Source organism: Drosophila kikkawai, chromosome 3L, assembly GCF_030179895.1.
Source record: "Drosophila kikkawai strain 14028-0561.14 chromosome 3L, DkikHiC1v2, whole genome shotgun sequence".
NCBI lineage: Eukaryota > Metazoa > Arthropoda > Insecta > Diptera > Drosophilidae > Drosophila > Drosophila kikkawai.
The window spans coordinates 4846829-4869718 of NC_091730.1; the positions used below are offsets into that span (position 1 = coordinate 4846829).

The 22890-nt window shown below is 38.6% G+C and overlaps 2 protein-coding genes and 1 non-coding gene across 3 annotated transcripts; 1 reads left to right on the forward strand and 2 right to left on the reverse strand.

Annotated features, from left to right (window-relative positions):
• Window positions 1–844: 844 nt before the first annotated feature.
• Baldspot (elongation of very long chain fatty acids protein baldspot) lies at window positions 845–14935 on the reverse strand. Its single transcript, XM_017174360.3, has 5 exons — window positions 14783–14935; window positions 12778–13016; window positions 3246–3383; window positions 2998–3120; window positions 845–2693 (listed from the first exon to the last, which is right to left on the reverse strand). The coding sequence occupies exons 2-5, from the start codon at window positions 12957–12959 to the stop codon at window positions 2186–2188; spliced, it is 951 nt and encodes a 316-aa protein (XP_017029849.1). The 5' UTR covers window positions 12960–13016; window positions 14783–14935; the 3' UTR covers window positions 845–2185.
• LOC121503162 (U12 minor spliceosomal RNA) lies at window positions 5511–5721 on the forward strand. Its single transcript, XR_005991321.1, has one exon. It is a non-coding gene; the product is annotated as a U12 minor spliceosomal RNA (small nuclear RNA).
• Window positions 14936–15640: 705 nt separating the features above from the next.
• Window positions 15641–21188, reverse strand: Galphaf (G protein alpha subunit f). Its single transcript, XM_017174133.3, has 5 exons — window positions 20878–21188; window positions 18036–18263; window positions 17593–17761; window positions 16664–16761; window positions 15641–16595 (listed from the first exon to the last, which is right to left on the reverse strand). Exons 1-5 carry the CDS (start codon window positions 20886–20888, stop codon window positions 15896–15898), a joined length of 1206 nt encoding a protein of 401 aa, XP_017029622.1. The 5' UTR covers window positions 20889–21188; the 3' UTR covers window positions 15641–15895.
• Between the last annotated feature and the right edge of the window lie 1702 nt (window positions 21189–22890).

Here is a 22890-nt window from a genome sequence, read left to right on the forward strand (position 1 = left end):
AAGTCGGGCTAGTTATAGTTTTTAATTTTATTATTAATTTTTGATAAAGAAAATTAGTTTTTTAGCCCAAAGTGGGGGGTTTTACTTACATTTTTAATTTAAAAAAATCGGAAATTCATTACCAGTTGGGAATTCGACAACTTTTCTACATACCAATTGGGAATTCGACCCCTTTTCTACATACCAATTGGGAAGTACACATTAATTTGACACATTTTTTACTTCTACTGATGTTTAAAACTTTTTTGATATTAAATTATACACCATGGCGGAAAAACCTCTAATTCTATGAATATTTGAAGTAAAATCGGTAAATAATAGAAAACTTCAGCAATGATGGAAAGCTGGTAAACACAAAAATGTAAATTTAAAATAACAGGAAATTTAAATTCATTGAATTTAATTGAAAATCGGTTATAGTAAAAAAGTTCATTTTTAGGACTACCTGTATTTTAGTGGTAAAATTAATCAAAAGGTCTAATATTTTATATCTTTTAAATGTAAATTAAATTAACTTTTAATGTATTTTCCCCAAATAAAACAAGCTTGTATTTTTTTCCATCCTTTTCCATTTTGTTACGTTTTATTTATCCGTTGATTTTTGTTTTTAGCATTCTCAATTTTAGTTTTGTTTCGCTTAGTAATTCTACCAGACGAAAGTGTTAAATTTGTTCGTATCAATTACTTTCTCTCTCTCTCGACTTTTGTAGAGTAACTCCTCTCCATTCACACGATCCTCCTTCAGCTTCACTTTCATTATCATTTGCAAGTTCAGTTTCAGTTTCAGTTACAGTTTCCTCGTTTACACTAAATTAACTTTTCAAGTAGGACTTTTGCTTTTCATTTTCTTGGTATCTGTGCTCTTCATTCCTCTGGTCGCTTACAAATATAAATATAATTTAAACTTTTTCTCGTTATTTTGTGTTTTTTTTTTTTTGTTACGTACAAGGACTTTTCTTTACTTTTGTTTTGTGTAGAAACTTTCTGTTTTCCGTTTTCCAAGTGTTTTTCTTTTTTTTTAAGCAGAGTGTACAAGAAACTATATAGAAATGCATTCAACACAGTTTTTAACTAAAATAAATGCCTTCCCCTAAACTGAATAGCAACCTTTTTCACAGCATTTATGACTCTCCTTGGAAAATAATGCTGCTTGACTGGGTGCTTTACCTTTATTTTTCCCATCAGACAGCAGAATTTATAGGAATAATCAATATGCGACTATTACAAAAGGTTATACGTTAATTTATACAGATTTCAAAACGATTTATTACTTTACAAAATAACAATTTGCGCTCTGGATCTTTTGGAACAATAATAGACTAACTTATAGGGTTTCTTGTTGTTATTGGTTTCACTTTTCGTTTAATATTCCATTAATATAGGTTTTATAAATATATATATTTATATATATGCGTATAGACTTAGAGTAGAAAGTTCTCAGACCCCAAAAACTACAATTCAAACTGAAGACAAAGCTCTCTCTGACTATAAATCGCAAAAGCAGTGGAGCCAAGGAGTCTGATACCTTCTTGCTGAGAATTTTAACTAAACACTTTTGGGAGGCAACAACACAAAATCCTACCTGAGGAGGCAAACATTGCATAACATAAGGCCCAGGAGTTTGGTTGTTATTCTTAAGCGGCTGTCATTAGTTATGCAAATTATATAATCTATATATATTGATATATAAACGACTTTGGGCTTTGACAACACACGCATAAAGGGACATGCAACGACATAGAACTGCAGCTGGGGAAACACACTGTACGTAGAGGCTTAAGAGAGTGACTATAAATTGAACTCATGCTAAAACTCATGCAGTAACTATTTAAGCAGATAAAATCCCCGTTTTTGACTGGGTTCATCCCTGAACTCCTTCTACACCTACAGTTCTACGCTGGCTCTAGGTTTTCGTTTAGCTTTCATCAGGTTTGTCTGTGTTTTTCTGTGTGTGTTTCTTATATACATGTTCAGATATATGGTTGACCCCTTTTACAAACTTTTCGCTTACAAATTAAACTCTCTCCCGACTGGTCGTGTGTGTGTTTCAGGATTAAAATTAAAAAACAACTTGTACACCGCTCTACATAAATTAAAGGTCCTTAGCCGTTAACAGGGGGGAAGTGGTTGTTGGTGTGTGGTGTGGTGCGTGTAGTGTGGTGATGTGGGAGTTCCATCGGCATCCTTACTGCGCCTTAGCTCGACGCAGATAGGCAGCAGACTGATCCTCGCCAGCGCCAGCAATAAACTTGGAGCTCTCGCTGATCTGGGGTGGCGACTGCTTGACCGCATTTTGGGCAGCAAGGGAGGCGGCCATGCGCCGGCTCTTGTTGCCACCGGGCGCCAGGTAAGCCTTGTAGAAGAAGCGCGCAAACAGGACAAAGTAGCTGAAGTACATGGCAATCGACAGGTTGATGTTGCGCTGCGAAATGTGACATGACTGGGTGCCGTGCGTCTTCAGGAAACCATTGGCCCAGACATTAATCGCACACCCAATGATCATCTGCGTCAGCTGCAGCGACGTGATGATCATGGCAATGAATCTGGGCGGATTGAAGCGAGCTGCCTTCAAAGCGTAGTAGCTGTACATCACGGAGTGGACGCAGTAGTTCATCACGATGAACCAGCGTGCAGAGCTGGTGTATTCCGTGTAGCTGAACCACGAGTAGATCAGCACGGTGATGTGATGGTACCTGCAAGGGGGCAAAGGTAAATTAGTATTGGCTTTAACAACTGATAGAGATTGATAGGGAATATGATTTCAAAGCAAAAAGTGCAATAAATAATAGAAATATATGTAGAAGCTTTTTATGAACTTGGTTTCTCGCTTTTAATTTGTAAATATAAACCAAGTTTCCTGATTTCTTAGATCAAAATCCATAGTTCAAAAGTTTCAATCAGTTATAATTCATAAATATTCATTAATGCTATAATTTAATTTATTTAATACTCAATTAATGTCTAATATTATTTCTAAATAACTTTTAAGTAACCCACCAGTGCAGGAAAATCAAAGGCTGCTTGCGCAGCACAATGAATATCGTATCGCCCAGCTCCGGCAGCTTGCTGAGTACAAAAAGCCAGGTCCAGAAGCCGCATACGCGATCTTGCTCGATGTAGCTGTGGATTTGGGAATCAGAGGATCGGTCAATGAACGCTCAGAGCCTTACATTTGCATCGCAATCCAGTTACCCAAGTTCAAGGCTGAACTGGGTGTCCGATTGGGATGCACACACAATACCAACCTGGGCACGCAGACAGAGTGAAAGAGTCCGTAGTGACGCAGCACGTGAATCAGCTCCGGTGCCGTTCGAGCAGCACCCATAATACTAAACATGGCCAGCATTGTGTTCCATATGATCAGCGGGCCGCGCAGTTGAAATCTGTAAAGAGAGAGATTAAGGAACGGAAAGTTTAGCAAGATATTAGCCAGGAAAAATACAGTGGAAAAGTACATTGAGAAAGTCTATTAAGAATATTAAGTAGGTTTTGCACTTGGAACGTGACTTGGTAAAGGCATTTTGATATCGAATTCCCCGTATTGAATCATTAGCTTAATACCAAATGAAATAAATCTAAAAAAAAATGTATTTAATATTTAAATTTAAAATTTTTCTGCGTGCATTTACTCCCTACACAAATTCTAGCAGACTACGACGTTAGTTTCCACTTTAAATTATGCATATTTACTCGCGGCTAATAGGCGAGAAATCGCAGTGAGGAAAAAAAAAAAAAGTAAAGATCAACAAACTTTGGCTGTTTTTCAATTATTTTTCCCCCTATTGCAGCCAAAGATCAAGTAGTATTTGCACTTAATATGTGCGAATTTCTGTGTAATGCAATGACATCAACCTACAACTCGAATATGTCACAGGGTCAACTACTAATTGATCATCCAAATCGAAATCCTGGTTCCAGAGCCCAGAGTTATCCCAAAACAATACGGGTAATCTCTGTCGTCAGGCCAGGTTTTTATTTTTAAACAAACAAGCAGCTTTAACAGTCAATTCAGCCGATCGTTCGATGCAGTGCTATTAAATTAAGATTAGACTCTGTCATGAGATGAACTAACTGATTACAGTCAATAATGACTTTGTTGCTGTCTTTCAAAAAATATCAAATTTGCGCTGACAAGGTCAACAGAGTGAAGCAAAAGATTCTCAATAATCTCAGGGAAGACCAAAACACGTGCCTTGAAAGAAGAGATTCTTTATTGTCTTCTTAAATGAGTTCTCCACAAATCAAAAGTTGCTCGAACCAAAAAAAATACTGGTTTAGCATTTGAATAAACCAACAGAGCTTTAAAAGAAATTAAATAAAAAGAGTTTCGGTTTGATGGGAATCAGCCAGCATTTAAAAATCGTATCAGTCAACGACTTGACTCAAATTAAAAACTGATTCAAATATAGTTTCCTTAATCTGCTATTTGTAATTAGGTTTACGCAATCAATGGCTGGCCAGGCAAATCAATTGGCCAACCTTATCGATGGCTCGATTTACTATACTGTATACACACTCCAGTCCCCAGTTCCCAGACCCACCTGGGCGAGACCACTTCAAGCGGCAATTAGTCATAAAACGCGCACAGAAATGTGATTTCTGTTATCAGAAAATGCCGAAAATTGATAGCTTTAACCTTTGGCAGGGGGGTGAAGTCAAACGTTGCAAATATTTTTAAGCAGAAAGTTTAGAGAGTTTTAGAGTTCCGGAACACTCAAGTAAATAGGAAAGGTTTTTGAAATGCGTCAAAGGTTTGTGTTGTGTTCATAAAAACGCAATCGATAGCCCGTAATTCCCCGCCAAACAATGCCATAAAGATTATGTGTTTTAGGACCGACTTTTATCGACGGCAATCAACCCAGCGAGGAGGAGAGCTCACTCAGAAACCCGGCAGAGATTTGCATAGACACACAAGTCTCAGTGCCCCACTGTAATACACAATTAAGACCACAGAGCGGAAATGTTCAACTAAGGCATTGAGTTCCATCTTAAAAAATCTTCTATTCTATTAATCACAATTAAGCTCAATGCCAGCAGGCCAGGAGGGAAACCAAAAGAAAAGAATAGCTTTTCAAAGACCAGGGTATTCCAACCCTTATAGTATTTGAATTGACTTTGTTTATTTTAATTTTTTGTTTATTAAATTAAATATTCCACACGAAACTTCAATACCAAAGTTAATAGTAATAGAGTTGACAATTACCGAAACGAGAAACACGCTGTTATCTATTAGATAACGAACTTTTCCTCAATTTATAGTTAAGATTAGCCCTAACTAGACATTAAAAAAGCTTTAAACATTGTCAAAATATTTTTAGGTAATTTAAAAAGTAAGGAAATAAAAAAGTAAACAATAAATTTACTTAAAAAATCCTTTAACGAATTAAAATTCCACCCTGAAAAGCTCTTTTCGTTTGAACAACTTTTATGCCCCACCAACGTGCCCTACGATTCCCAACTGCTTCTGGCTGCCCCTGCATTGAGTTCCACTCGCTGGCAGTCAGCAATTTGTGCCTGAAACTAATGAGTAAGGAAAACCAAACAAGGCCTTGCTAACCGCTTGGCAGTATTGGCTTCAAGGCAGGGGGATGTGTGCTTCATTCATCCCCCGAAGCTCAATTTTTGTAAGGGCACAGGTCGTCCCCTTCGCCGTCAGGTGAACGGTGTCCGGCGGCGCTAGCTGGGCACCTACTTTGTGTCCGGGGATCGCTGCTGGGTGCCAACCGCCTGGCTGGGTGTTTGCGATCTGCCCGATAAATAATATATTTTCAAGTATCTAAAACTGTGGAGTTGAGATTACTTATTAAACCAACTGATATAGTATCTAAAGCCTTAAGTTTGTATTTCGTTAACTAAAAGCAAAACTTACATAAACAATCCCAAGATTCGAATAGCAAAAAAAAATCTGCAACCTCTGTTACAATGTCTCCTCCTCCAATGTCCCAAAGTTATCAATCTTTTTTGACTGCATAACTTGTTTTATCATAATCACGATGACAGAGCTCGAATTAGGGGAAGTTGGTGAACTTTCTTTCTGTTTTCACTTTGTGGCGAAAATTGCATAAGCAAAGAGAAAGAAATTCGCCGACTTTGTGGAAGAGAGAGAGCAAAGCGGCGACAATCAATGATAAAGCCAAGGACGGGTAAGGGGAGGTGGGGAGTAAACCTGATTTTGCAAAATATGTAAACAAAAGGGGAGAGACACACACAGACGCATTATGCAAGTCAACAAAAACAAACTAATGTAAACACTGCTGCACTCGTCGAAAATACAAAATTAACACAATAACCTAAACAATGGGCTTTTTGTAATAAAGAAATTCCATTACAGAAGTCTTAAAATTTGGGAAAGAAAATTACAGCTTTCTTTTTAATTTTTTGTAATTTTTGTATATTTATTTAGTTATTGTTTGAGAGAACCTTTAAAAGCCATATTTTTAAGCTAAAAAGGTGACTTGTGAGCTCTGAAATCAGTTTTAGTTTTAATCTAAATTAATTATTACTTAAAAAATGTTATTTTCTTAAAGAAAACATCTTTGTAAAATTATAGGTAATGCCAAAAGCATATTTAAAATTATTGGAACAATTTATAAATACAGCTTTAATATTTATATTTAAATCTACATTTATAAAACCTCGAGTATATATTTTTTTTGAGTGCAAACTATGAGGAAAACGAGGGGAAAAACAAAGTGCTGCAAAAAGGAAAAACGAATGAATGTTGGTCAATTGATTATTGTGTTCGGCTTGACTTTGGCTTGGTTTGAATTCGGTTGGGTTTTTGGCCCAAGTTAAGCTTTGAGATTGTTTAGGTTGATTTATGCAGTAAAGCCCCGTCTCTACATGCCCAACACTTTTCCATATACATAATACATACATATATATATACATATACACGAACTAAGAAATTCGCAACATTGTCTCGAAACTGATGGTTTGTTTCATTTTTTTTTCTTTTTCATCGCATTGCAAAACTCTTTTGAGCTCAACTTTCTGGGTTTATGTTGAAGCCAAAAAATTAAGGTTTTGCTTTTAAATTTATTTTTAATTATTATTCATTATATTTTGCACAGCGATTGGCTTGGATGTCACAGCATTGACCAACATATTGTGTTGACCGCTTTCCGAGTTTCAGAGTGCAACGAAAAAAATGTTGTGAAAGGTTTTTTGTTTTGTATTTTTTGCACTTTTAGCCAATGGTTAATCAGTGTTCGCCTGAGGAAACCTATTAAAATTAATGGGGCTAAATAAACCAGATACCTTTTGACTGCTTTTAAAGTAAAAGGTTTTTTGAAATTATAATTAGTTTAAAAGCAAGAGAATCTAAGCTATAATAACCTTATAAACTATAGAGAATCTGTAGAAAATAAGTGTTATTATTCCCAATTTGGGTCCTTATAATGTGCTTTACTTATCACATAAGCTGTATATCAAGTGGCTAACCTTTTAATGGCCATAATTTCTTTAAATTTCTTTTAATTATACCACTCGGCTATAATTAAACTCTCCATTTAACTCAAATTTAAACGTAAACTCAGTGACCCGCCTACCCACTTTAATGCCAATTAAACCCGTTTAGAAACTTAATAATTTCACACCTGAAAGTGCTTCAGATCTTCAGAGAGTCTCAAATCTAATCAGTCAGAGAATGGTTTATGACGAAAAAGGGAAACTCAATTGTTTTTCCCTAAACCTAGAGCTGACTCATCATCATCATAAGCAGAAGTAGGTTCTTTCGGGTAGTGACACACACCTGCAACAGGTGCGACGATAAGCCAGCGCCGCCGCCCAGACATCAATTCGATCATCGGAAATCCAAAGTCAAAACAATTTTTGTTGGCCGAAATACCAAAACGAGTTATTCTCTGTGTTATTGAGACGACGAAGAAGCAGCCAGGTGAAAAGTAAAAGTGCGTAAAGGTGGCGTGATTTCGACCAAACAGAGATACTGATGATGCTGGGCAAAGAAAGGGCATCCGGACAAGAGAGAGAGCTTTTCCGGGCAAGCTTTATATAGTTTATATCGAGAGAGAGAGAGAGCTCCCGAAAAAATGGTATTGTATGTGGCACAAGATCAAGGCAGGCCTATAAAGAAATGCGGCTTAAATGCGTCTTAAACGCGGCCTAAATGACATACTTCAACAAGATTTGCCTGTCAGCTTTCTGCCTACTTTTTGTTTGTTTGCTGTTAACGGTTGTTGTTAATTTCTTGTTAATATATGTACATGCATACATATATACATAAAGCCAAAATTAAATTAAGTTTCACTTTCAGCAAGAGCTCCACACGTTTTTCGTCATGTTTTCTTGACTTATTTTTCAGGCTGTTGGCGTTTGTAATTGTTAACTAAATGCTGGCTGGTAATTGTTAATTGTGGTTATAATTGTAATTACGGGAGGGTGAACTCCACACACACACATACACTCGAGACATTGCAATTACTTGTTTAATTCGCAAATTAATGTTGTTATGTAATTGCCACAGTCGCGGTTCCGCATGTAGAGGAGTAAATAAATAAATAAATTAAAAATATACCCAAAAAAGCTCCCTGTTACTGCTGTCGTGATAAAACCAAATTAAAGGACATTTTTCAGTGGGAGAGATTTTTTGGGGTCTCTGTACTCCAACGTCCTCGTCCCACTTTCCATAAATATATATACTTCCTCGAAGGAAAATGAATAAGCAGCAGGCAGGCAAAGGCCCAAGGCCAATGAGTGACTCAATCAATCAAAACTTAAATATATGATTACTAATAATGCTTATTTTGTACCACTGTAGTATGTACGCCAAAGTTCTTCGTATGGGGTTTCCATTGTAAGACCCAGGCAACAGCGCCCACACACTATTCTCAGCCCCTTTTTATGGCCACAAAACGTTGGCACACGCAAAGTCCAAAGATACACTGCTCAACTCGAACTGTGTTTTGTAGATACATTATTAGCCATTTGTTTGAGCTATCTGACACTTGTAAAGCTATCTTCCCTCACGTATCTAAACACTCAGTCTCTTGATATAGGTCACGTTTCATTAGCATATCAAGTTTTAGTCTCGAGATGTAAAAAGTAATTAATGCAATGTCAGAATAATTAGCTATACTATTTATTTGATATCCGATTGATGAATTAGTATCTATGGAAGTTAATAATCTGTTTGAACGATTTGCTAGTGTAAAACGTTTCAAGTTGGGATAAAAATTATTGTTATAGAGTTAAGTATTTACTTGACACAGCTTCCAGCTGATCTCACCCATTAATTATTAACCATAACGAAAAATAAAAAACAAAGCCAATGAACTTAATGAACTCAGCTTTAGGAAAGGTATCAAGATACCTTTCATGTTTTTATTGTCTAAGGTTAATGCGTAAAACGAGCTTTAAAAAAAACAAGAAAAACAAAACAACACCCTTTTATGGCATTCGCTTTTGGCAAACATTTTATGAATCATAATTTAAATAAAGTTTAGTTTGTTGGCTAGTGTTTCCATCTTCATCACACTTACATATTCAAGCTAAAATTCTCAACTTAAAATTCGGGAAACTTTAATATGTGTAAATTATTTAAGGACCTCTAAGTTTTCTATTCTATTGAAGAGAACATAAATGTCACGCCCAAGTGGATTCAAGTGGTCTAGTGTACTTTTTGACCAATTGAAGTGGGGCCAATCGAGCGTGTACATAAGTGAATGTCCTGCTGTCCTGTCCTGTTCTGGTGCCTAACTAAACCCCCCGACATGGTGGATGGACACACCCACTTCTTGCATGCCATATGCTCCGCTCTGTGGTCCGTGCCGAACTTTGCCCAGTGAGGTATGTAAAATATAAAAAAAATGAAATAAAACGGGGTACGACATGGCGTGTACCTACTATAAACCTAATCAGTTTAATGACTTTAATAGCTCACTGTCCGAAACGAGTGAAAAAAAAACGAGCCCACTTTCATGAGGAGGAATGCAAGTGGCGGTCGTCCACTCTCTAAAAAATATGTAAATACACGTAATTGTATGTATGTACATACTCTACGCTATGTGCATTCAATCCCTGCCCCGCTCACTCGATTTTTGTGAATCATGGCAAATGATATCATAAGCAATTACGGCAGGGAAAAAACAGCTCCAAGAACCGGGGTATTGGGGCACTGCCAGTGGCGGAGGAGAAGTGTTCCGGGGCTCTATATGTTTGTGGCGTGTTCGGGCTCCGTTGATAAGGCACCGGCGAGCTCACATGGATGGGTATGGGCATGGGCATGAGGCGCGTCGAGGCGAGTCGCGTTGAGCCGAGCCGAGAAATATTTCCAATGGATTCGCGGCGTGGTGACAACGCCGGGCCTGATAACAGACAGCCAGGCTATGCCGTACATAGTTATGAATGTTACGTATATTATTGTACAAATACAGTTGCCGATTTGATATCTACACAAAATCTCTTGTGGACAAACACACCAAAAGTAGTAGAAAACAACACACGTGGGAAACAAAAATTAAGACACAAAGTAACCAAAGCCAGTTCATTGGTGCATTTATACAAGGTATAAAGGTAAAGGCAATGTTGCATTCGTGGAATATTTTCAGTTGCATTAGCCGCCCATTCCTTGCATATATTGTTAAGGCAAACTGTAGACTCTTGAACTTGAGGGAACTTTAATTAATTAATTCTTAATTTATGTGTGTGCAGTGTTCTTCTAACATAAGTCAGCGACTTGTAGAATATCGAGAGAGAGAGACTTTGCTCTGTTGTTCACTTTGCGAAATTACTAAGAAGTCACGTTTTTATGTTAATGATGAATAAATATTCACTATATTGTGATTTATATTCAATGTAGGTTTCTCTTTATTAATTTCACTACACATTAAGCATATATTTTCTGATTAAACGAGGGAATTTCACCTAGAAGATACAGATCTTCTGTCTGAACACTGTTTTTAATAAGATAAAGTCTGGTGCGACCCTGTGTTTTAATTAACTTGAGTGATCCTTGTACCTTGGATCCACATCTCCAGCCCCCCCTTAACATCAAGTCTCTAAGCATGGCAAGCGCCTGCCGCCTCCCAACTGGCTCCCAACCCATTCAATTCACACCTTTCTGTACCAAGTCCGTCGACGTCCGTTTGCTTAGCCCGTCGTCTCTCCTCCATGTGGGTAAATATTGAAACGGCATTCCGAAAAAGCCGAGTATACAATAACTAAACAGAAAATGTCGGACCGAGGAGGGAGCTAAACTACTATAGAGCCGCCACCAAGGGCCACCGGCCAAGCCCCTATATGGCTCTCCAGAGACGTAGGCTGTGTGGCAGTGTGGGCAGGGGATTGATTTTCCAAAAATTATGTTATCTCATCTATTAGTTTTTAGAGAAACTCTTCAAAATAATATTGAAAAAAATTGGAGATATTGAATGACATTGAAAGTGAAATAATATTCATTGGGTTTTCAGGTTTAAATCAAGGAGCCCTTATATAATTTCGGGAAATTCTAAATGCAATAAGATGCAGTTGAATTTATAAATAAGTTTAACCACTAAGTAGTCTTTAAATTGCCTCATTAAGCTAATAGTTTGGTTTGGTTCAATATTCTAATGACTTGGACAATTGCGCTTTTCAGGTTTAAATCAAGGAGCCCTTATATAATTTCGGGAAATTCTAAATGCAATAAGATGCAGTTGAATTTATAAATAAGTTTAACCACTAAGTAGTCTTTAAATTGCCTCATTAAGCTAATAGTTTGGTTTGGTTCAATATTCTAATGACTTGGACAATTGCGCTTTTCAAGTTTAAATCAAGGAGCCCTTATATAATTTCGGGAAATTCTAAATGCAATAAGATGCAGTTGAATTTATAAATAAGTTTAACCCCTAAGTATTCTTTAAATTGCCTCATTAAGCTAATAGTTTGGTTTGGTTCAATATTCTAATGACTTGGACAATTGCGCTTTTCAGTGTGCAAATAAAAGTTCGTCAAAACAAACCCTGACATAAATTAATCAAAGGAAATATCGTAAGGTTTCACAACAGTTCGACATTAACTTTACATTAATTTATGTGCAATTATCCAGGCCCCGAAACAGGTGACAAAATTATGATCTTGCCAAAACGAAATAAAATGAAATAAGCGCCCACAGATGGCATGTCACGAGTCCAACTTAATTTGGCCACGAAGCCGCGATGACGACAATTAGAAATAGAGACAGAGAACAAAATAAAAACGAAGCGAAACGAAATGAGACAATTGTCAGCACGGAAGGCCAATTGAAGCCATCACAGGTAACAGTCAGGTAACAAGGCAGTTTTGCGTTGACAGGTCGCAGAAAAATACCCGAAAATTGCACAAAATCAAAGATTTTTTGGTTGTTAGCTTTCAGACCTAACTGCATGATTTGTTTGCTGAGTGGAAAATGCAATTGCTTTGGTAATCGAGTGTAAGTGAAGGCCTTGCCTGCAATTTTATCCCGTTGATTAGCTATAATTTCTATATAATTACATTTGGAACCTCAACAGCTGCACACTATGGATTACACACACTCCGCCTACGTTCAATCAGTACGTGGAATTAACTAAAACAAAGTGCGATAGAATAAATATAGGTTTTCCAGGTATCTATCATCATCAACTGCGATGGGATTGGATTTCCGCAATTCTGTGTTCTCTATTGCCAGCTGCTGGCCAAAGTCCCAGCCAGACTTGTGGGTGTAATTATTGGTAGCTACTGCTGCTGCTGATAATAAGCGCCAAGGTTCGCTCCAGCAAATTTTGCAGAGTTGTCAGACAGATTTAGATATAGACTCACCTCGGCCGATTTTGCATAAAGTGCTGACCACCGAATATGACCAGCATGTAGATGCCGCAGTAGTAGAACACCCATGTCCAGTTCTCCAGCATCCATTTGCGCGTCCGCTGGTGTATGAAGTCGTTCTCAAAGTCGAAGATGTACGAGTAGTTGGGCGTAACGCTAATATCCATGTTGATCATTGTGGTGGGTCTATGGTGTTTCTGTTTTTGGTGGCTATATTAGCTTTGGCTTCAGTGCTGCAAAATATAGTTATAAAATATTGAATTACTTTTTAAGAATATGTCTTTAAATTTACTATATACACAGAATTTCTAACAAATAAAAAGAACCTTAGACCCGAATAAGGCAAGTTTTTACTACTTATCAATAAAATAAATTAAGTTTCCAAGTTTTGTTTTTGCTTGGCATTTTTATAGATTTCACCTTTTGATGTACAACAGTATACTATTTAAATTCTTGAATGGTTTATTTCCTTTTGAAAGCTTTAAACGTCTAAAGATTTTATAAATATATTGGTTTTTTATGTTCAAAACAAAACTTCGAATTTTGACTATTAATTTCATTTGAAATATTTTGAAAATTTGATATTGTATATAGAGATAAAATATCTAATAACTACTGTACGATCTTTAGTCTAACTTAAAGTGTTTAGAATAAAAATTTCACCATTTTAAGAGGTAATTTTTTTCAAGGGTTGTTTAGGAGAAACTATACAATACATTCGATATAAATTGTATTTTAAAAAACAGGTGCCTAGTGGAATTTGAATTGTTTAACTTTCTACTTATCCTTGCTAAAGCCCATTTTCTATATTAATTAATTACGCACGTAATGCGGAATTTGCACGGAAATATGCAAAGTTAAATTCATTTGAAATTTCCCCACCACTCCCTTATACACCAGCCACACACACACACATGCTGTCGTTTAAAGCGCGCGTTTTGTCGCATAAACTTCTCGGCGACCTTCCTTTGTCCCCCTCCCAGCCACCCACCCGCTCTTTCTCTCTCTCCAGCCACAAAGATGCCATTGATTTTGCAGAAATCCATCCCTCTCGCGCCCAAAAGAGCGGTGCGCTTGCACTTTTCATGAATGGCGCACGCTTTGTGGTCATTTTCATCTATTTTCTTCCGCTTTTCACACCTCAAATAGATACACAAACTAAATGGGAGGGGGGGCGGTTGGAGATTTGAGGAGGTGGCTGCAGCTGTAACGGTAACTGTAACTGTAGTTGTGGTGGTTTTTGGGAGAGCGTCTCTACCGCTCTCTCTTTCGCTGGCCATGGCAAGTCTCGTGCGAATAAAAAGAACTCGAAAAAAGGAATGCATAAATAAGCAAACAGCAAAAATACAAATGAGGCTGAAAAAAACACACACATTTTGCCGGTGGGAGGGAAATCATTTGAATGCCTAATTGCATGCCAGACACGCGACAGCTTGCCTACCTCCTCACACCCCCACCTCGCACACGCACTCTCACTCACTCGCTCTCGCACATACAGGTGATTTTGTTTCGGTTTAAGCTTCGCTTTGGAAGCTTTTTAGTTGTTTTATTTCTTTTCTGTTTCTTTTCGAGTAACATATCCGGTTTTTGCGCGAACGCTTTCAAAAATTTCTAGTGAAATTTCGTGAACCTTAGCGGTTTTCATGTTTCCAAACATCACACCATAATTCTCTCTCTCTGTATTTCTCCCCCCCCGTTCTTGGGCGCTCTCTTGCTCTCGTGCAAAAAACACGCGTTCCTCTTTCGCATTCATCTTCGTAGCTTTTTTTCGGTGTCCTCTGAACTTGCGGTGCCATGTAATCGATAAAGTATTAAATCAGCAAAGTCTGGAGATGTTTTTTCCTCCTTCGCTTTGCCTCTTGCAGCATCGGCGAAAAGGGCAACAAAAATAAGCGGAAAACAACCACCAGAGAAAACATCAGCAGCACACGCACTCACACAAGTACGGCCGTAAAGCGCCGTAACTATTTTAGGATGCTGATAATTATGAGATATTTACTTTGCTCGCGCTTCTTCCGCACTCGGATTCAATCACTTCACTTTTTCAGAAACTCAGCACTTCAGCAAAATCGCCGGGCGGCGAAACAGACGATTCGAACTGAAAAAAACAACTGTGAATTGTGAATGGACGGTTGAATTATAGGGTTGTTGATAATGCATCAAAATTCGATATTTTATGATATTCTTGGATTTTTCCCCCTTGGTCACTCTGAATCAAAGCAAAATGTCAATTTACATGCTTGGGGTCGAATTCTCGTTTTTGGGGTAGAATTCTCGTGTAGAATGTAAAAATGTAAGTATATCAAAATACCGAAATCGCGATATTTGGTATTTTCCCCTTGGTCACTCTGAACTTCAAAGTAAAATGTCAAAACAAAGTTTTACATGCTTGGGCAGCCTTCGATTATTCGACTAATCGAATACACATTCGATATTATATATTTATTGTAAATTCTTTGCTTTTAACATAAAAATGCTGAGAAGTAAACAAAAATAAAATATAATTCGCTTTTGAGGGCACAAAGACATGATTTATAAGTTTTGTAAATATTCGCCTAGACTCAAACCTTTTCGGAGGAGAGCATTTCAAAATGACAGCGATAACCGCACTTCGCTAGTTATCGACCGTTAAATAATATGTTTGGTCTCAGTAGGAAAGCTAAAAAGTCGTTAGTTCCGAACATATACATTGGAAATTTGATTTATGAGATTAACGATAATACACAGTCCAACTAAAATCAATTAAAGCCTAAGGTCTCAAAATAAGCGCTGCAGTCGACGTACGGCCCAATCAAAGCCCAAATTTTCAGAGATATATAACCAAGAATCACTCTTGTTTTAGAAAATGCATTAATAATTCCACTTGCAACTTTTTGCGGTTGTGTGTTTTGATTTTATTACGCTAATGTAAGCTTAATTTATTGTTTAGACATTAGTTGAAAGAGGGGTGAGAGCGAAATTAATCGTATTAAAGCGTTATACCAGGCAACGTATAAGCTGCGATGCCACTACACTACGATCTAAGGTCCTACGTGGCTACTTAGTAATACCCTACTAGATCACAGTTGGTGGGGGGAGGCTTTGAGAAGCTCTGATCCGATAAGAGCTGGAGCTAGAAGAGACTCATGGAGGACACGTTTTCCGAGAGGATCATCTTCTGGACGTCGCAAAAGACATCCCGGATGCACCGAGTGTCCGTAGCCACCGTAAAGTGGTAATAGCACTCCCGTTCGGAGGTGCCCTGATCGACCTGGTTGCGGGAATGCCGCTTGAAGGGCTCCTTGGTGATGTCCACCAGCTGCTGCTTGATGAACATCTTCGTCCAGTCGCTCTCGTCAAAGCAATTGTCCTGCTGCGGCCGCTTGCAGAACTCCTCGTACTCGGGAAAGTAGTCAACGATGTGCTTACCAGCCCGTATTTTCCTCTCCATGATGTCGTACTTATTCAAGAACACAATCAGTCCGGCGGAGGCTAGGAAACGATTCTGCCACACAGCCCGAAACAGCTTGAGGGCCTCCTGCAATCGATTCTGGGTGGGATCCTCGCGCAGATTCTGATCGAATTCGCTGCAGGAGATCAGGAATAGCACTGCCTGGATGCCCTCGAAGACCTGTATCCACTTGTTGCGCTGATCCCGCTGGCCTCCAACGTCATACATGCGGAACTCCTGCTCGCCACCACCCATGCATCTGGGTATGGGCACACGGAATGTGATTTGCGAGATGCCAGTTGTGATCTTCCGACTGTGGAGGATGTCTTCGGTGCTTGGGATGTACAAATCGTCGCTGATGCGGGCAAAGTTGTCCAGGAAACTGGTAAAGGAAGGAGAGAAAAGTTAGTAAGGTGCTTTCTTTTGGGGTTTACTTTCTTTAATACTTACTATTTGGCACTATCCAGCAGGGGAAATTCACTCGAGCGATCGTAGCAGGCACGAATGCCCACATCGTTCCACAGAGTGGTGACATGGTCGCAGTACTCCTGCAAATATAGAAAATATAAACCAAAAATGAGTAAGGTTTAAGGGTTTATCTTTAACTCAGACAGCAATAAAAAAAACTACAAGGCTAACCCAGTTGTAAAACTGACTGACTAAAGCCTAGCCATGACTGTTCGTTTCGTTAAACCCATTATATAGGTCGGAATCGGGGAGATTGGTTTACTATCATAAATATTACGTGCTTTTGAGCAAATATCTTGGGTATTTCTTCATTCATAAATCTGTCATAAACTTCCCGGAAACTTCGCTACCCCCAAAATATACTTCCTTCTTTGCTCTCGGTTTTTTTTATGTTTGGTATTACTCATTTTTGGGGTAAAACATAAACCCCTGGGTGAGTGACTTGTGCCCCGCCCTCTCGTAGATTTGGACAACCTTGCTAATCTTATCTTAAGCCATATAATGACCATTGGAGGCACTAGATATAAGTATTTGAAAATGAGAGCCGCCTACTCCCAGGCATGAATCATCCGCAAAGAACATTGCAGCTGCCGCAAACTTAAACAAACAAAAAAAATCATAATGTCCAAGTCCAGGAAGTCCGATTTACAAAACACACACTTGTTTTGGAAAGTTTTCAGACATTCCTATGGGTCTAATGGATGGGCTATCAATCAAACCCGCCGCCGTCCAACGATAACGGCCAGTCGATCGATCGAAAGCCAGCGGAGATTTGACGCAAGTTCTAGGCGGCTTTCAAAGTCGTTTGCCTGGATTTTCGGACCAGCACTAGTATATGTCACAACACAACACATTCTGAAGTGCAGCGGGGATAAGATACTAGGGACACTCGAAGCGTCAGCGAAACTCACCTCGTTCATGTACTCGGGAGCGGATCCGGGTAGGGAGAGTATATAGTCGGCGGATCGTTCGCTGGTGCAGCTGCCAAAGTCGATGCCAAGGATACCCATTTGGCCCACCAATTGCAGAATGGATTCGTGGATATTTTGATATATTTCAGGAATCTTTTCGCGACGCTCACTGCAATGAAGAGAAAGGAAGAATAGGGTCTTTAAGTATATGCGAAAATAAAATATTTTTCCTACTAATTAAACCTAACACCTGACAAATTTTCGACCACTTGGTTTCCAGTTAAAGATAGTGATCACCACTCCTGCGTTTCCTTGTTCGATATTTATCACTTTAGGTGGAATTATGTTTCATTCCATTACCAAATTTGTTTCTAATGAATTCATTCATGTTCTAAACATTCCCCATAATTCCAATTAATAATTCTTCAACCTTAAATACTTACTCATCAGTAAATCCATTGATGTGTAGTATCCGCATTTGCTTAATGATGGTGGTCTTGCCGGACTCGGCAGTGCCCAGCAGCAGGATCTTGACGGTGGTATCCCGTACGGCCTTGGACATGTCCTTGAGCATGTGATGATCATGCATGGAGTGCACCTGCACCTGCTCCTCCTTCTGCCCCATCACGGCCGCCGGCTTTGAAGGTTGCTGGCGCAAACAGCGCAAAAGTCTGCAGGGAAAAAGAAAAGAAAGGCAAATTTGCTTAGCATTTTGCTTGTTCGGTGTGGTGACTTCTAAGGAAAAACACGCCGATCAGGAGAGTCTATATATAGTAGGTAAATATTAGCATACACCCCAAAGACAGCACTCTCTGTACACTCTAACGCTAGATGGGGGATGTATGTGTTTAATTAAAAGCACACAGAAGCCGGAGATATGGGGGCTACGCTTCCCACTACGGTACCAACTACGTGGACTACACACTACGCAATAGATAAAGTCGCTTTGGACCCGAAAGTCGGAGTCGGTAGGGGGAATCGAGGGATCAGAGGGGCAGTGTCTGGCACAAACCGAATCTGACGCATACAGAATACACATGGAATATCACCAATAATTGCAATCAGTTGGAAACAAGCTTTAATTAGGAGAGCAGAGGGTACACAGTGGGTGCCACAAAACAAACCTGTTTAAAACATCTACTAGCTGAGCCCAAAGTTATTTTGCAATCTCATCCCAACAAGGCAGGAATTGTTTACTTGGGGTCTTAATATCAAAGTGTAAATACTAAAAGTCATTACTGAGTCATTACGACAAAAGTTCTGCCACATAATAATGCAATTATCCAATTTCCAATAATAGTTAAATAAATATTTAAGCTAACACCTAACCACCTCCAGGAATTCAAGTGCCAAGAAGTAAAAGTTGAAGTAGAAGTAAGTTTCTTGAGGAGAAAGACATTTTATTATCAGTAGAGACCATTGAGAATGGTTGTCAAACAAGATGAAGTACTTGAAGGGTTCATAATGTTTCCAAGACGCAAAAATTTACCAATTACACTTGTCTCTGAAGTTAATTACTTGGTTACGAGGAGGACTTTAGGTAACTAGGATTGTAAAATCAAGAGTAGCAATAAGATGCCAATCATTGTATAATTTGGGTTATTGGGACTCTCAACCTCAACAACAAATAATGGTCAAGATCCTCCAAGATCCAAGACGCAAAAATTTACCAATTACTCTTGTCTCTGAAGTTAATTACTTGGTTACGGAGGAGGACTTTAGGTAACTAAGAGTTTAAAATCAAGTGGAGCAATAAGAAAATCAATCACTGAAGATGCCAATCGTTGTATAATTTGGGTTATTAGGGGTTCTCTGATTCGATCACGTTTTAAGATATTGCCAGACAACACCTCAACAACAAATAATGGTTATGATCGAAATAAATTCCCTGACTAATTGCCCTAATTGGAACCGTGGAAAAATTTAGAAAGACCCGCTGCTAAACGCACTTTGCTCCAGAGGGGAATATGATATCTGCCTATAAATCGAGTCAGGTGAAAATCATTCATAGAGAGATGGGACATTCAAGAGGGGGAGCTGTGAGCTCGGCGCTAGCTGGACTTTATGGCCGGCAATTCTAATTGGACGATTGCCAAAAAACTTACTCAAGACCATTGGCTACACGATGGTTTCCTTATCGACGGCGCCCGCCACTCCAGATACGAGGAGGCACAGTGCTCCTTATCGAGCGAACCCTCCAAGCTCTTATTCCCTCGATCGATACAGGGTATGATGAAACCCTTTCTGGTTTTCATTTAAATGCAGCTCTTCTTCTGGCCTAACCATAACCTAGCCACCACACTTTATGGTTCACTCTTTTATGGAAAGTTAATCATGAATTTTTCCCTCAATATTCATTGGGTATTTCCCTGACTGAGTGTAGCTATCTTTACGGCGCTGACTGTAATTTCTTACTTGATTTTTGTTTTTTAACTGGCCTAATAAATGTAGCTGAAGTATTTATGGTCAATTTACAAACAAAGCAAAATGGAACCCTGCTAATCAGTGTCCATTGACCTCCTCCCAGTGCCCAGCCTGGCAACTAACTTACAAAACTTGAGTAGAACAAAGCAAATAAACATTAGTTGGCATTCTGACAGGTGCGTACGGCTAATCTAAACTAATAACCATAAAATTGTATAATTTATTCAGAGATAATATATCGGTTAGCGGCGGTAATTAACTTTTGTTGAGCTAAAGATGCGTCAGAGCGAGTAGGAGGAATGAGAAGCTCAGAGAAGGGATTGCGTCAGCCGCTTAGGTGAGAGGTATGAGAAGCGCAGAGAGAGGCGGTATCCTTTATTTAATGGGAAACGAGATCCCTATGAAGAAACAACATATTGTCTTTACGCAAAATCATGCCATAAACCTCATATTTATTTTGCAAAGGTCAATCGTTTTGTGGCCCCTTCATAAAGTTAATTTGCATTATCTGGTCGACTGGCAGTCTGATTTGGGCAGCCCGAAAAAAAGTCAGTGATTAGCTTAGTCCCAAATATAGAATCCATGTACAGTATATTGGATATTCCGCCATGATATCATCCGATCAGCCGCCCACTGATAGGAACCATAGTCCGAAAAGCCTGGTATATACACTCTCAAAGGTAATGCAATCCCATTGGTTTAGCTTATCAAGAGAGCTGATTGAAGGCTCCACAGTTTCTGTGATTTTTGGGGCCTTTCCGAGTCAACGGGAAGTTCGAGCTGATACCAAGCTATATCGTTAATCATTATATATAATATCAAATAGACCTAGTTTCCTAGAAGTCGAAGGGTTAAACCAACCTTAATTTCATGCTTCTGAGTGTTGTATCAATCGTGCTCGATTGCTTCAGGTTTCTGCTTTATTTATTCACTTTTGTTTTTACACTTGGGTGGTGCACACTTTGTTATTGAATTCTTTAAATTCCGCGATCTGGATCTCTGTTTACAGTTCTTTGGCCAGGCTATATAGTATGTTTATCGAGCACTTGAGTTCTTGTCACCGCTGTAATAATAATATCCATTTGTTTGTATCACTGGGAACTTCTGCTGTTGATGTTTTCAGGCTTTCAATATTCTCGCTTAGGGCCCGAAGCACGTCTAACACCGTTTTATGATCACACAGCACTGAAACGGCCAGTCAACGGGCTGATTTCTTAAATATCAGCTCGGTTCCATTCACCACCTGAGATAAGGTTCCGAAAAAAGAGAGAGTATCGAATGGGACAGAGAGCGAATTTCGCTGTTTTCCGGGGAGATTGTGAGGGGGCGGCGCACGGGTCTCATGGCAGCCACGAATCGTTTGTTAATTGCTTGTACGGGTGTTCAAAGTAAGAATGTACATTATCAGTGATAAGATAGCAGCCAGCGACACACCGTCGCGACCCACACAAAAGGCCAGGAAGAGAGTTATCCAAAGAGAATCGGTTTAGAGTAGAGTATCAACGGTAGCTCTTAAGCGCGCAAAAAAAAAAAATACTCTAGTCATCCACATAATTTGCTTCGTAAGAGTTGCAGAAATTACCAGAGTTATATAGGATGGAGAAGAAACACATAGAGAAATTTAGGTATTCTAAGAGATTTTTTAAAATTAAATACTTTATTAATAACAAGAAAGAAATCTTGGGGATCCAAATCGAGTTTGAAATCGATCATAGCAAAAAATGCAACGTTTTTTAAACATGTTTACATTTTATTTCAATATTAATTAAATATCTTGTATTTCTTGGAATAATTTAATTCTTTAAATCGATATTTATATATATTTTTTGAGAATTTTCAAAGTTCTTCAAAGGCCGAATTTATATTTTTTTAATTCTTATTTTTTTTCGACAAATCCAAGTTTAAAAAACACCATAACTTAGCTAAAAATTAATTTATTTCAATTCGGAAAGCTGCTCTGTGTTAGTTTTTGTTACGTTAATAAATCTACATACTTGATTTAAAATTAAAAAAAAAAAACTATTTTTTTCAACTTTTGAAAATTTTAATGATGTAACAACCCCTTATAAAATTTTGAAAAATTTGCTAAAATTTTGTTTTCATCTGAAAGTGGCTAAAACGATTTGCCTGTTGATGCTGATCAAGAGTATATATGATTTATAGGATGGGAAATGACTCCTTCATTAAGTTTTCAGCTTCTGTCAATAATTTGAATACCCTGTAAGGATGTTAAATCTATAAAAATAACATTGAAAGATTACTCTATAAAAACTATAGCCGGTCCTTAATAGAAAATCACTTGTACTAAACCTCTCTCGAACCACGGTTTCATCAATTTTGGAATGGAACTTTACTCCTCTTCAGTGGGCGCCGCCCTTGACAACTGAAACTGCACTCGAACTGGCTGGGTAGGATTACGAGGGTCGAGAGAGTTGGAAATTGTTTGCATACTGAAGCAATTGTTGTTTTGCAACAATAGTTTCGCACTCCAAAAAGGGGAGGCACTCGAGAGGGAACTACAGTACATGTACATAATTAAAATAAAGAGACCCTTAAGGGATCGAAACCTTATCGCAAACTGGGATGATAGACCCACATCTGACCCAGTGAAGGGCCTCAAGGATGGCTCATGGTTCATGGCGGTTCAACCGCAAGAGTAAGGCGTTGAACCTCTGATACCGATCTGGGGCTCTTCTTTACAATGGATTTCAGAAGTACTGGCTCTGAACCTTATCGGACGACAATGTCAGTCAATGGGCTCTCTGTGATTTTCTGCTCTTATTTTATGAATTTATTTGCTTGTTTGCCAGGCGTCTGGGAAAGCTGGGAAAGAAAGGGTGGGCAGGGCCGCTGAGATAGTCATTCCATTCCGGC